Genomic DNA, 14032 nt, shown 5'->3' with positions numbered 1-14032 from the left:
TCTGATGGCAAAAGAGCCAAACGGGACAGGCAAAAAAAATAAAAAATAAAAATATTACTATGTGTGTTTTTTAAGTGTTGTAGCGCTAACTTCAGTTCAGGAGATAAGGCTCAAGGTGAAGTGGATGACATTTCATTAAGATGCAAGTGGCTTTGGCTTTTATTCTTAATTGATGAATACTTTCAGTTTGGTGTTGGATGTAATTACACACTAATCATTGTATATTTATACAATATTCTTTTTATTTTACTAAATAATCCCACAAAAATGACTGACTGTACTTTTAACATGCAACATATTTTTGTGGCCTTCCTTTTGCAACACTAGAAATGCTCATTACTGAATTGGTTGCTAAGACGGTCTACTTTGAAGATGGCATGTGTGTAGTGTGTGTTTTGGCTGATAAAGCATCCATTAGCCACACTCCATTAAATCCATTATCCCCTCTCCCTAAGAACTGAAATCATGGGACAAAGGTAATGACACGTGCATCAAACCGCCGCTGATACACTAAAAGGTTAGACTAGAGTATATATTTGTTGTGAACATGCTTTTTTTTTTCTTTCTACTTTTTGAATCACTGTCACCATCCAACAGCTTTACCAGTTGGCTCAGACCCTCCAGCTGAGTTACTTATGGAGAACAACACAACAGCTGAGTTTGTCTGCAACCACACGGATGCATGGGAGTGGGTTTACACCATGCAGCCTGCCTATATGTCGATCATCTGTCTTCTGGGAGTAATCGGCAACTCCTTCGTGCTTTGCGTCCTCTGTCTTCAGAAGCGCAGAAGTTCTGTTGCTGACATTTACCTGAGCAATCTGGCAGCAGCTGATCTCCTCATGGTTTCCTGTCTGCCGTTCTGGGTATCAACTATAATCAACAAGTTCCACTGGAGATTTGGGGAGTTCATGTGCCAGCTTGTCAATATTGTCATTGGGATGAATTATTATTGTAGTGTGTTGTTCCTTACTGTTGTGAGTATGGACAGATATATGGCTCTCACTAAACCATTGTCCCAAGGAAGGCAGAGGCAGGCTTTCTGGGCACATGGAATTTGTGTAACCATTTGGATTGTTGGTATCTTCCTCAGTTTTCCTGCTGTTCTTTTCCGCTCTGTGCAGTTCTTCCCCCATCTGGGCATTGATGCATGCTACCTAGACTACCCCCATGAAGGGTGGCGATTGCGGTACAACATAACTGTGAACATAGTCTGCTTTCTCATTCCTGTCCCAATTGCATTGTTCTGTAGTTACCACATTATTAAAGTCATTCTAAAGAGACAGAAGATGAGAAGAAGCAACAGCGGGAGTGCGGAGAGGAAGGCAGCGTACCTTGTGCTTATTGTTTTGTCTGTGTTCATTCTCTGCTGGCTGCCTTACCAGATTCTGATCTTCTTTGACACCTTGGATCACTATGAGGTCATCTCTGGATGCACATGGGCATACGTGCTGGACATTGGCAACCAGCTAGCTACGTACCTTGGCTACAGCAACAGTGCATTGAATCCTTTCTTGTATGTGATTGTTGGGAAGAACTTTAGGGAGCGGGCAAGGGAAGTGTTTAAACCCCTTCAATGCAGAAGGAAAGACCAGTGTGAGGCATCTGGTCATGGTAATGCCAATCTCATCTCAAGTAAACAAACAGAGAGCACAAAAATCTAAATGAATTTACATATAAAGAGTAAACTCTTTTTAAAAATATTTGTGTCTGAATTGAATTTCATGTATTAATATATTTTATGTTGTTGGATTAGGGTCTAATAAGAGGGCCTGCCCTGGCCTTTGAAGCTTAGCTTTACTTTTTAATTTTTGTTTTTAAATTAGTGTTTCATTTTCCAATCAATTAAAGCTTCTCTTGTGTGTCTTACACCCACACAAATGACGGTAAACTCAAAAGGTTAAAAGTTACTTGTGTTACGGTAATCCTTTGCATGCTAAAAGCAAAAAATAAATCTCTATGACAACATCTGTAAAACAAATTCAAGCATGTCGAAAACGGATCTTTTCACATTCTTGACATGTTTGTCCACAACCACATCACACTTGTTTCCAGACACTATGAATTTCTCTTAGCAGCGAGCTAAAACAAGTCCTTCTGGCATGTACCCTTACTACAAGCTTAGTTTGGTTCTTATTCTTGGGAGGACCGATGTGCAACCTGTAATTTAGGAACCTTTTTTGAACTGTAACCAGCTTAGTAAAACTTTAATAAAGTTGTTCTTGAACTGCACTGAATCAGTCATCTTTACGTTTTTATTGGTCAAACCCTTGATTAAAGCAGATGATAATGTTTGAGGTTATAAAGAGTGCTGACACCTTGTAAGAGAATGTGATATGGGGGCAACTGGCTGAACTTTTTCTCTCAGGAACTAAGCAAACCAAAAGTTACCTAGTGAGAAGCATGAATTACAGGAAAGGCTGTGACATGGTAATGGTTGCATCTATATTATTTCCAAAGTATACACCCTCCCTGTGACAACTCCAAACTACAATATTTTACCTCTATATATGTTTTAACATTCTAAACTGAACAAACAAGTAAAAATAACTTTAACAGAGGATGTTAGAGATGATGAGAAGTTTAATAATTGTTGTGCAGAGACAGACGAAATCTTTCCCACTATTTCTAAATAGTGGGAAACCAAATATCACTAATTTCTAAAATGTTGAAACTGAGGGAAACAGTTGACTAATGTTTGCCATAATTCTGTATTGTTTAAAGAGAGGCAGGGTGGCTAGATTAAAAAAAAAAAGCCTAATTCTGGAAGCAAACTGGTGTTTATCCATTTTGTCTATAAAAACACTGGGCTTTGCTTTTTTGAACGGTCCCATGTGTTAAATTTGGCATTTACAAGTAATCAAAGTCACAAATGTAGGACAGATATATAAAACTGACTAAGCAAGGAATGTTTGGCAAAGAGCTGATCTTCATCTTCATTTTGGTATGCTGCTGTCATTTTTACCATAAAAGGGATTACACAATCTCGGACATACTGATTATTAGATAACCCTTCATCTAAGTCTTCCAAGTTACAAAAGAAAAATACTGATTATAGTTTACATTAACTCCAGTGTGATTTGAAGTTGGTTTAATATTTGTTATTGTTGTCATTACCATAACTTTAAATTTAGAACATATCAGAACTGGATGATGTACAAGCTGGGGATAAAACTGATAAATCTGTTTTCATAGCATTTGGAAATCATTACCGGTCTAAAGATTTCACTCTTTATACAGTTAATACAATCACAAATGAAAAAAGATGAAAAAAACTAAAGGTTTTATTAATGATATCTCAACATCATAGCAAACAGAGAGGTCCAGACAGGGAGTAATGCTGTAATTTCCTGAATCAGTCATATCTTTACAGGACTGTTCGTAAGCTTTGAGCTACTCTGTCATTTCTTTATATTTTGCTTCCAAGGAGCAAGACTTTCTTGGAATTACAAAAATAATAATCTCTGACCTCCCCTGTATCATTTATGAAGAGATATGACACCTCAATATTTATCAATAAATATGTGGATTGGCACCTGTTTAGCTTAGTGGGTGAGCAGACGGCCATATGCCGTATGGCCGGCCCTTGGCTACATGTCTTGCCCCCTCTCTTTCCTGTCTCTCCTATTTCTTGTTGAATAGTTTTCTTTATCCAATAGCAGCCTTGGGAAGCCATATAGACAGATAAACCTCACTAACTTCTGATGTACACCTGGTCATTTTGCTTTGAAATATGACAGGAACCACATAGTGCAGGGAATAGAGTAGACTAGGGTACACAGTGAGGTACAGCTGATTACACAATAACTGAACTGAAGCAGTGTGGGATCATGCTGACAAACAACAGAAAAATTAACATCCCAAGAAGAGCGTTGAGTGTCTTTCAACAAGACTAGAGAACTATTCCTGCAGACTAGTTAAAGAAATTACAAGTAAGCTCGTCTGAAAGATTTCAGGCTGTGTTAAAGATTATAAGTGGTCATACCAAATAAAAGACATTCAAGTTCATTACAATTGTACAACAAAGCTTTTTATTTAAATACTGTTATTTGATTAATGCTTGCACAGTGAATCAGTGCACTTCCAATTTTCTTAGAAGATGGAAAATTACAAGGAGTGGCTCGACCCTTTTCCACAAGTATATTTTTCCATAGACCATGACGAAAGATGTTAGGTAAACGTTGTGTATCTACTGAGTTTTTTGTGCTTTTTTGGGTTAGTCTGTTAGTGTTTATTACCTTCAGCCTGTTTTTGTTTTTTGTTTTTTTAGTTATAGTTTAGATTTTCACATTTGTATCTTTCTGCTTAGTTTGTTCTTAATTCTGGCCATTTTGAGCTTTATATGCTAGCTTATTTCTCTTCATGATTTTATTCTCAGTCCGTCTCCTTTTTGTCATTTACAACCAAAGCTAATTTCCTGAGTTTGTTTTTGCTGCCCTCCTGTGTTCTCTGTGTCAAATCTGCATTCCTGTTTCCTGTTTATAGCATAACTAAAGTTGGTTCGGTTGACTAAACAATTAAGTGTAAAAGTTGGTTGTGCTGTTACTGGTGAGAGCTGCTCTACATGATTTTAAAAGTGTCTCATTTTCCTTGATATCAAATGCAAAATGTGTCTCTATGTCTACTGTTGCCTTCCTCCCCAGTGTTGATAATTTGTAGTGTTTTCATGAGAAATAGAGAGCATGGGAGCTAACTAAACCCCACCTACCATAGTTCCAGGTGGCAGATCAAGCGTGTGCATCTAATCTTATTGCCCAAGGAGATTACTTTGTGATTGGATCACTCACCATCTTGCCCCCCCTTTCCCCACCACTTAATTAGTTCTGATTGGATCTCGTCTCTCCAGAACATATTTATGATAGTTTTAATCCCCATGCATTATTTTTATTTAGTTATTGTCTTGTTTTCATCAGACAAAAAATGTTCTTTGGTAAAAACTGTGATGAAAATTATTGATAAATAACATTAAGACTGGTCCTGCACTGTTTCTCTAGGCGTGGGCCTCCTTTGTTTTGTATTATAGTGTGAGTGCAGGATTAAAGCAGTTTTTTCTTATTTATTTCTGTCTTTTGTGTTCAGCATTTTGGTCCAAATCCAACAGTATCATGACATAAATAATTGTTAAAGTTTAAATAAAACCCTGCTTTCTTTGGTATATGTCATTAGTTTCTAACTATCTGTGATAATAATAGTAGTATTTTCACACACTATGAACTGGAATGTCCAAAGTCTACATTTTCTCTCCAAGACATGCTACATTACGCCACCGTACTCCACTGCAGTTTTAGCTGCTGCTCATAAATGAGCACCGTCCAAATTTTGACTCTTTGATAAACAACTTGATATATTCAACTAGTGGTGTGGAAGAATGCAACTATATACAAAACGCCCATAGCAGCCTCGTTGTGTACTTTACCAGGAGCCCGTGAGCACAGTTAAGCCCATCTCAGACGTGTTATCTGTTATTACAACTTTGACCATCGGAGTAACATTTTGGTGAAACATACGGTAAGAACTTTTTTTATTCCTTTTCAGTATTTGATGCTTAAAAGAAAAACAAAATAAAATGTGGCAATCAGTCTTTTCAAAGTAGTCATCCACTGATTAAATTAGAAGAAAAGATGCAATACACAACACAGAAGATCTACCTGTGATTTTTTTTTTCCAGGCTCTTGAGTGTTTTTTAACACAGAAAAATAATCATCTTCCTTTTCTGGGGCTGTTTGCTTCCTCCCCAGAGCTGAACTTTCTTAACTGGATAAAAGAAAGTCATAAAATTAGCCACCCATTGATTGTTTATATAAGCTGTTTTATGTTCAGTTCCTTGTTTAGCTTCAAATTTGAATTCCTACGTAGCACATTTCTTTAATGATGGATTTTAAATGGTTAGCTTTAATCTTTAATGATAACATTGTACTGAAGGTTTATGAATATTTATTTTTTTCCTACTCAGTGGAGCCAATGGAACTCACAACTGTGCCAACAGTGTTGGCTGAAAATAGCAGCTTGTCTCCAGTCACTGCAGAATGGGAGCTTATCCACACCATCATCCCCCCATACATCTTCACCATATCCCTGGCAGGTCTACTCTTTAACAGCTTTGTGCTGGTGGTGTTTTTTGCCCACAAAGATCGACTGACTGTAGCAGAGATCTATCTGAGCAACATGGCGCTGGCTGACTTTATTCTACTGTGTAGCCTTCCTTTCTGGGCAATGAATATTCTCAATGAGTTCAACTGGCCATATGGAGAGGCCTTGTGCAAAATCGTCAACGCCCTAATCATCATCAATTTCTACACCAGCATCTTCACTCTGGTCATGATTAGCATCGATCGCTATATAGCATTTGTGAAGCCCATGAAGGCCAGCTGGCTGAGACGGACGCTCTACGCCAAGGTGATCTGCTTCATCCTGTGGATATTAGGGGTCTTACTGAGCACACCGACAATAGCTCACAGAAAGGTGAAGTTCTTTGAGGACTATGAGACCACATCCTGCGTTCTGGATTACACCCATGACAGCTATTGGAAGCTGGCCCATCAGATTGTGATAAATGTGGTGGGCTTTGTTCTTCCTGTTTTGGTCATTGTTTTCAGCAGTGGAAATATAATCAAGGTTTTATCTGAGAGGAGGGAAAGTGTTGGTTTTCATCACACCAGTGATAAAAAGGCCACTGTGCTAGTGTATGCTGTTACACTGGTGTTTTTACTATGCTGGGGTCCCTTCCAGGTAATTACCTTTCTTGACATTCTCTGTGATGTCAATGTGCTGGATGAGAAGCTGTGGTCTGACTCTCTGGATATAGGAAGGCAGCTCTCAGCATATCTAGCCTTTCTCAACAGTGTCTTAAACCCTTTGTTGTATGTCTTCTCAGGGCAGTACTTTAGAAAGAAGGTTAGCGCCATCTACAGAAAGACTAGATATCAACGCAGAGGATCAGACATGACCACATATCAACTCTCTGCTGTGTCCACTTACATCAACAGAACAGAGCAAATTAAACCTGTGGTCATTGTTAATGCCAAAGAATAAAATGTGTCTCATACTGATGGCATCTACTTTTCTTTTGCTGCTTATGTATAAAATGACCAAAAAAAAAGGATATGTTTCTAAAACTATTATGTCATTAGACTTAACACAATAATAATGCTGTTATGTGGCTAATCGGCACTATCAGATGATGTTTATTGCTGTGCATGAGGAAATAATGTAAGTAATGGACAGACACTGCAGGAGAAATAGACTGAAATGCATTTACAGTCTGCATAATGACATTTTTGTCTTGCATTGTGGACAAACAACATCTGTTTCTTTGACATGTTATATGGATTTATAGCAACAGACCTCTCAGTTTAACTTTGTTTGTCTTTTACGTCTTTAAAATTAAATATTTTGACATATTAGTCAGTATTTATTTTTTCATTGTAAACCAAATATTTATATCTTATGGCTTTTGTCTTTCGGGTTATCAACATATGGTCATATCCATTTTATCTAAATCAAATAACAATCCAAGCAATGTCAGACCCTTTTTATTTAGACCAATGTACTGCTTTATTCATGCCATTTCCTTTGCCTGCTACGCCTTCCTGGAAGATTCTTGGAAAAAACTGTTTACTGTTAGGAGGAAAACCTTTTTTTCCTCACTCATGTTGTTAAAGAAACTGTGGACAATGCTCAGATAGTTTATGTGTTTCCATATGTTGTTAACACATTATAAGTAACCGACTTTAGCAGACTCCCAAACAGCCTGCCTCACAATTTTCATTTCACCGGTACATGATGCTACTTGCTTCTGGGTGTTAATTCTGTCAACTCATTAAACTTTTAAGCTAAGAGGAAATACTGTGGGTGGGGCTAAATGTTGCTGTAGCTTTCTTGCCTTCACCTAACATTAGACCTTCCCAAAATAAAAAAATAAAAAATTAGCACCCACCACAGTGCACAACTGCCCCATGACTATTTTTCCAGTGCAGTTAAATGTTCTAATGAAATACTCAAGTGGCTTTATTTTTTAAATGGTGCTATCTAGCAAACAATGTATGGTGTTGTATTTGTTATGTAATCTGATGTGCAGTGTGACAGTTTATCTGAAAGTGGCCTAGTCCATCTCTCTGTCCAGCTGAAGACAGGACTGTCACAGATGTTGCATTATGCATTTTGGGTGTTCAGTAATTTTCACTCTCAGAGCTGATGTTACACATGGCCTGTATTTGTATAGTGCTTTTACTAGTCCCACCTACGGACCCCAAAGCGCTTTACACACCCAGTCATCCACCCATTCACACACTGGTGGAGGCAAGCTACAGTTGTAGCCACAGCTGCCCTGGGACAGACATAAGTATTTAAAATCAGTTAATTATGTTTACTCAGTCAAACTATTTATTGGTGTTATTTGGTTATTTAGGCAACTTTATTCATTTAGATATAATGGTTTGTCTCATTATGTAATGCCTATCAGGTTATCACAATAATTATCAGAATATGTACATACCTGTTCCTATTTTTGTTGCTTTTTACATTCTGTATATGACTGAAAATAAATATAATAGAACTATAACTCATCAAAAAGTAGTACACTACTTTTTCTTAGCTATTTCTGTTTTGATTTGGTTTAGTCTCTCTGCTTTGAAGACAGTTGCACAATGCAGTGACAGTTATTTAGCATTGCAAGTTTTCAGCCATTCAGTAGGCATGTAGACATGTCAGAGCAGGAAAAGATCTGGCAAAGCAGAACATTGTTCTTCTCAGGTATTTCAGTCTGTGGAAAAACAGAAGACGTGTGCTCATTTTTTTTACCTACTACCACAAGGGCCACGTGTTCCAGCGGACAACATAACGGCCTCCTCCTGACTCCAACCTTACTGTGAAAAACATGTTAGTAAATCAGCATGCACAAAACCAGAACCCAGAAGCATCTAAATGGACTTCAGTCAGTTTTTTGTTTTGTCTCTGTACTTGTGTGTTTTTCTCTTGTGATGTCAATGTGACATCTGTGAATAAATCCTAGTTTTCCTGGTTGTCTGGCTAAAGCATTCTTTAAGCATATGGTCATAGAAACAGTTGAGCTGCGATACAAAGTGTCACAAATTTTTGGGACATTTGTCAGATCTTCACATTTTATATTATTCAGAATTAATTTGGCAAAGCCTATGCTGGTATATTCACAATCCAAATTATGCTAGGGTATCCTGTAATTGAGTTTTAGGATATTTTAGAAGTTAGAAGTTTGGCTGCTAAATACTCAAATATTGACTCTATCTCCACTTTTCTGCTGTTTGGTTTCGGGCTTGTGCAGCATGCACTGAGTCTATAGTGCTAAGAAAATGTTGCTTTGCAAGAAGCCGCTGTGGGACAGCCTTATAACAACTGTGAAATACAATTAAAAGATCCTTAAGATCCATCCTTTAAAAAAATAGAAAAAAAAAAAAACAATACCTGGTGCTTCTCACTCAGCATGTGCTCCTTCGTCTTCTGTTACTGTCAGCAGTGACTATCGTATCTATCGAGCTATGTTCTTCTGGTCTTTGTCAGGACCTGTTCTGAGTCTCCGCGCTCTTATTAAACTCCTCCACTTATAGAAAGAGAGAGAGAGAGCATGCATTTGAGAGAGACAGACAGACAGAGAGAGAGAGTTAACAAACATTACCATTATTCTGGTCCCACATGATGCTTGTAAATGCACGAGACCACATTTAGTAAGTTGTCAGGAGCACCTGACCTAATGCTCTGATCTCTACAGACTTACAAACTGAATTTAAAAAGTACACACACACACACACACAGTTAAGTAAATTTAGTGCAATGATACACATAATGCTACTGAACGAGGAAAAGTAGAGGATTGGCTGAATGAATGGAGGAGGGGGTGGCAAAACATCGAGTCATCTCATATCATCAAAGACATCTGACATCACTTTAATGTCAGTTTATTTTCTCCTTCAAGTGAGCAAGTGGGGCAGAGTCAGAAAACAACTGCAACTGGAGTTACTGGGAGGGTGTAGCTGGTGTGTTCTTTTTTCCATCTAGAGAACAGACTCTTTTCCCTAAAAGGTATGCATGAGCCTTATTTGGCTTGGTTTATACTTGTCTGTGTTTTTCTCTGTGCTTAAAATATTTATCAACAGCACAGATTTAGAAACATGATGTCTGACAGTGTAAACATGTCACGATATAGACTGGAGATCATTAACTGGAATTGTCTCTGCATGTTTAGTGTTATAGTCATTATCTTAAGCCAAATGCACTAAGAAGATTTACGCTGAAACAAACTCCAAACACATGTAAAAAGGAGGGTTTGTATTTTGTTATGTTTTTGTTTTAATCTTTATGCATTTAGAATTAATTTAGGAAGAATGTGGCTGCAACTGATGGTGAGGATATGCAGAAAATGAGGTTGCTATAAATATCAGTGACTCAGGTCAGTCCTGATAAACAGTAATCAGTTATTAGAAACGTAGATGCGCTTGTATTGTACTGTTGGAACTTTAAGTGACTGATAATGGAAAGGGCTCTGCATGTAAAATAGAAAGGTATTCTCTTTTTTGTCATTACATGTTTAAAAGCAAAGAAAAAGACACACAAATAAGTACTTAATAGAGGTAGACTGGTATTATCAGTTGGAATAATAGCCAAAATTATAGCTATAATAGCTATAATAACATAATATAATAGCTGGTTATTTTTCTTAATAGAAAAATTACATTATTACAGATGTTTCTCTGGGGAAGAAGGAAAAATTCAAAAATATCTTGTTGCAATGGTTGTGGCACCCATGGTTTGATGATAGATTAAGCAAAAGCACCTCATCAAAATTCAACTAACACACAAGAACGCTTGTTATTCAAAACATTTATTAATCTCTTAATTTTGCATATACATTTTGGGTTAATTGGTGACTTTAATTAGGCTGTGATTTTAAATGTGACTGTAAGTGTGAATTAATGGTCTCTCTCAGCCACAGTTTTTGTGTTTTTGAGTCAAATTCTTTGCAAAATAAATTAAAATGTAGCAGCAGTATTTTGCATTATATATCAGTGTTACTCGTAATTATGTGTATCTCTGTACTGTGCGCCATCAAAATAACATAATGTTCTCACATCAAACTGTTTTTAGAATAATATTTTATATTTTATTTGCTGTCCTCTGTTTTTCTGCAGCATCCATTCCAACTCTTACTCTGTCAAGATGTCTGGAAACCAAAGCAACACAAGTGAAAACCATTGTAGTGTTGACAACAACAGCTTGATCTTCACTCTGGTTCCACCCTACATCCTGGTCATCAGTGTGCTTGGAATCATCTTTAATGTGTTTGTGCTGATGGTTTTCTGCCTCCACAAGAAGGCCTGCACTGTGGCTGAGATATACCTCAGCAACTTGGCTGGAGCTGACTTTGTTCTGGTGTGCTGGTTGCCCTTCTGGGCTGAAAATGCAAGAAAGAGATACGACTGGCCTTTCAGTGAAAGCCTGTGCAAAGTGACATCAGCTGTTATCTACATGAATGCGTTCTGCAGTATTTACTTCCTTGTTCTGGTTAGCATAGATCGTTATGTGGCACTGGTGCACCCGCTTTCCCATGAGAGGATGCGCAGGCCGTTTTACGCCAAACTGGGATGTCTGTTTGTGTGGGGTCTTGGCTTGGTCTTTGCTCTCCCCGTGTTCATCTACAGGAAGTTAGATTTCAAACCTCAGTCAAATCTTACTCAGTGTTCACTTGACTTACCACAAAATCAATATCTGGCATCTGAGGTGATAACCATAATTTTCAGCTTCATCATCCCTATTATCATTATTTCCTTCTGCACTGTCAGAATTTTTCAGTCACTGAATAACAGGCTAATGGAGGGTTTAAACTCTAAGAAAATGGAGCAGAAGGCTACCACTCTTATCCTGGCAGTTCTCCTGGCATTCCTGATCTGCTGGGTGCCATTCCATGTGACAAAGATACTAGATGTGCTCCAAAACACTGGCATTCTGAAATGCCACATCACACTGACCATCGTCCAACAGATCTCTACGTACTTTGCCTTCTTCAACAGTGTCCTTAACCCCATTCTCTATGTCATTGCTGGAAATAACTTCAGAAGAAGAGCTAAGGAACTCTCCAAGCAGTGGAACAATAAGACTACAGAAACATTCAGCCTCATGTCAACTCGCATAACGACTCTGAGGCTGACAAAGTCTCAAGCTACTCTCTGATCTTTTGAGTTTTGATGTGTGCTTTGGTTATTTTAAATTAACTGGGTGATTATTCACCCAAGCATGAGAAAAATTTTTTTTAGGCAATCTGAATATATAGGGTTTATTTAACATTGTTTATTACACTGTATCTCCAGAAAGTAGTAGTATGGCTTCAGTGCCTTGAGGGGTGCTGCTATTTTTCCCTAATTCTATGCACATACAATACCAGGAATTTGGTGGATATCCATATTAAAGAAGCATATTTGAAAGTAACGCACAGTCTCTTGAGCATTTAGAGTCTTGGTTCTGCATAATGTCAGTGAGAGTGATATCCTTGATATTATCATCTCAGGTATACAGCTCTGGCTGTGAGCACAGCAGTCCCAACCACCTACTATTTAAGTCATGCTCAGAATAAAGTTGGCTTAGAGAGAAGAAGCTGCAACAGCAAGAATGAACTAAGAGGCTTCACTAAAAGCCAAGATAAATAAGGATTAACTAGGACTGTTAATCAGGCAAAGTTAGAAGACGTACACACACACACACACACACACACACACACACACACACACACACACACACACACACACACACACACACACAAATATAATCCACATCTCTTGTTTTACATCAAAAGTTCAAGCAACAAGGGTGGGGTTGCTTTCAAAGCCAAGGATCCAGTATAGCTTCAGTATAACAGGATCTGAGACGCGAATCTGAATCTGCCATTCTACTGCTTTATTTTTTTTATTCAGTTAAATTTTATTAGATATGCTTTCAGATCTAATGCAATAATAACACTGCTACATAATTGAATAGCATTACCACATTTATTCTCTATTACATAAGTAATGGACACAAGCTAATATAATGGAACGACTATACAAAAGAGATGAAAGAAGGTTAACAGCGTTAAAAGCATTAACACAAGATTTTAATGGTTAGATGTTCCACACTGTACATGTGAGTGGTTGTGTATTAATATGTCTCTGTGCTGCAACATTATGCGGTTTTACTGCTACCGATTGGAATACTTTAGTGATGAACTGTAAACCACTAAACCTGTTGTGCTGCGCAGTATTACTTACTGTTGTGTATTACATTGTAAAGAGTTCCTTTCCTACTCCTGTGACTCCAAAAAGACATTTAACCTACCAATACTGAAGAACTACCTGCACACTGTATTAATCTTTGCATGTATGTAACAGTATATGAAAAACAGCGAATTGTATGCCTCGTACTCAAACTTCGCTTTTGGTGGCAGCTTCTGTGTATGTATTGTGAAACATTTATACAGTGAACTTGCGATATATCACCTTGCTAGATCAGTGTAAATACAAAAACTCAATAATCCTCATTTACTGGCATCTTCTGTAGTCCGCTGTGGTAAATAAATGTCTACACACCAGGGAACTTTAAGTTCTAAATCAAAAATAATGTTTTAAATTAAACACACATCCCCTTTTAAGTTACACTATGTGAATTATTAGATATTTTATACTTTGGATTAGTTGGTGATTTCAGCTTGGCAGTTGTGGGGAATGTGGGTCTTAATGTAAATCTGTGTTGGCCCAGTCCAGTGTGGATTCCCCGTATGACAGCTGGGATAGACTCCAGTCCTCATATGTCCCAGAACTAGATGAATGGCTAAAAGAATAGATGGATGGCTATGGTTCTCAGCACCTCTGATAAGCCTTTATTTGGTAAGCTGTGATTGATTAAACTACAAAGGATTAACAAACTCCAGGCGTACTTGTCCACTCAGTGGCAGGCTTTGAACTGTCAACAGGCAGCTGTTACAATGTAAACAGCAGGCAGATATCTCTCAGTATCGGATTTATCTCATGGACAT

At 37.8% G+C, this 14032-nt stretch overlaps 1 protein-coding gene across 1 annotated transcript; it reads left to right on the top strand.

Annotated features, from left to right (window-relative positions):
* Positions 1 to 11187: 11187 nt before the first annotated feature.
* Positions 11188 to 12198, top strand: LOC102197810 (B2 bradykinin receptor-like). Its single transcript, XM_005724089.1, has one exon. It carries the CDS (start codon positions 11188 to 11190, stop codon positions 12196 to 12198), a length of 1011 nt encoding a protein of 336 aa, XP_005724146.1.
* The last annotated feature ends 1834 nt before the right edge of the window (positions 12199 to 14032 follow it).

Source organism: Pundamilia nyererei, unplaced genomic scaffold (genome assembly GCF_000239375.1).
Source record: "Pundamilia nyererei isolate P.nyererei 1_Seehausen unplaced genomic scaffold, PunNye1.0 scaffold00010, whole genome shotgun sequence".
Lineage (NCBI taxonomy): Eukaryota > Metazoa > Chordata > Actinopteri > Cichliformes > Cichlidae > Pundamilia > Pundamilia nyererei.
Note: the sequence above shows the minus strand (reverse complement) of the source record. Positions and strands in the feature narration are given on the sequence as shown.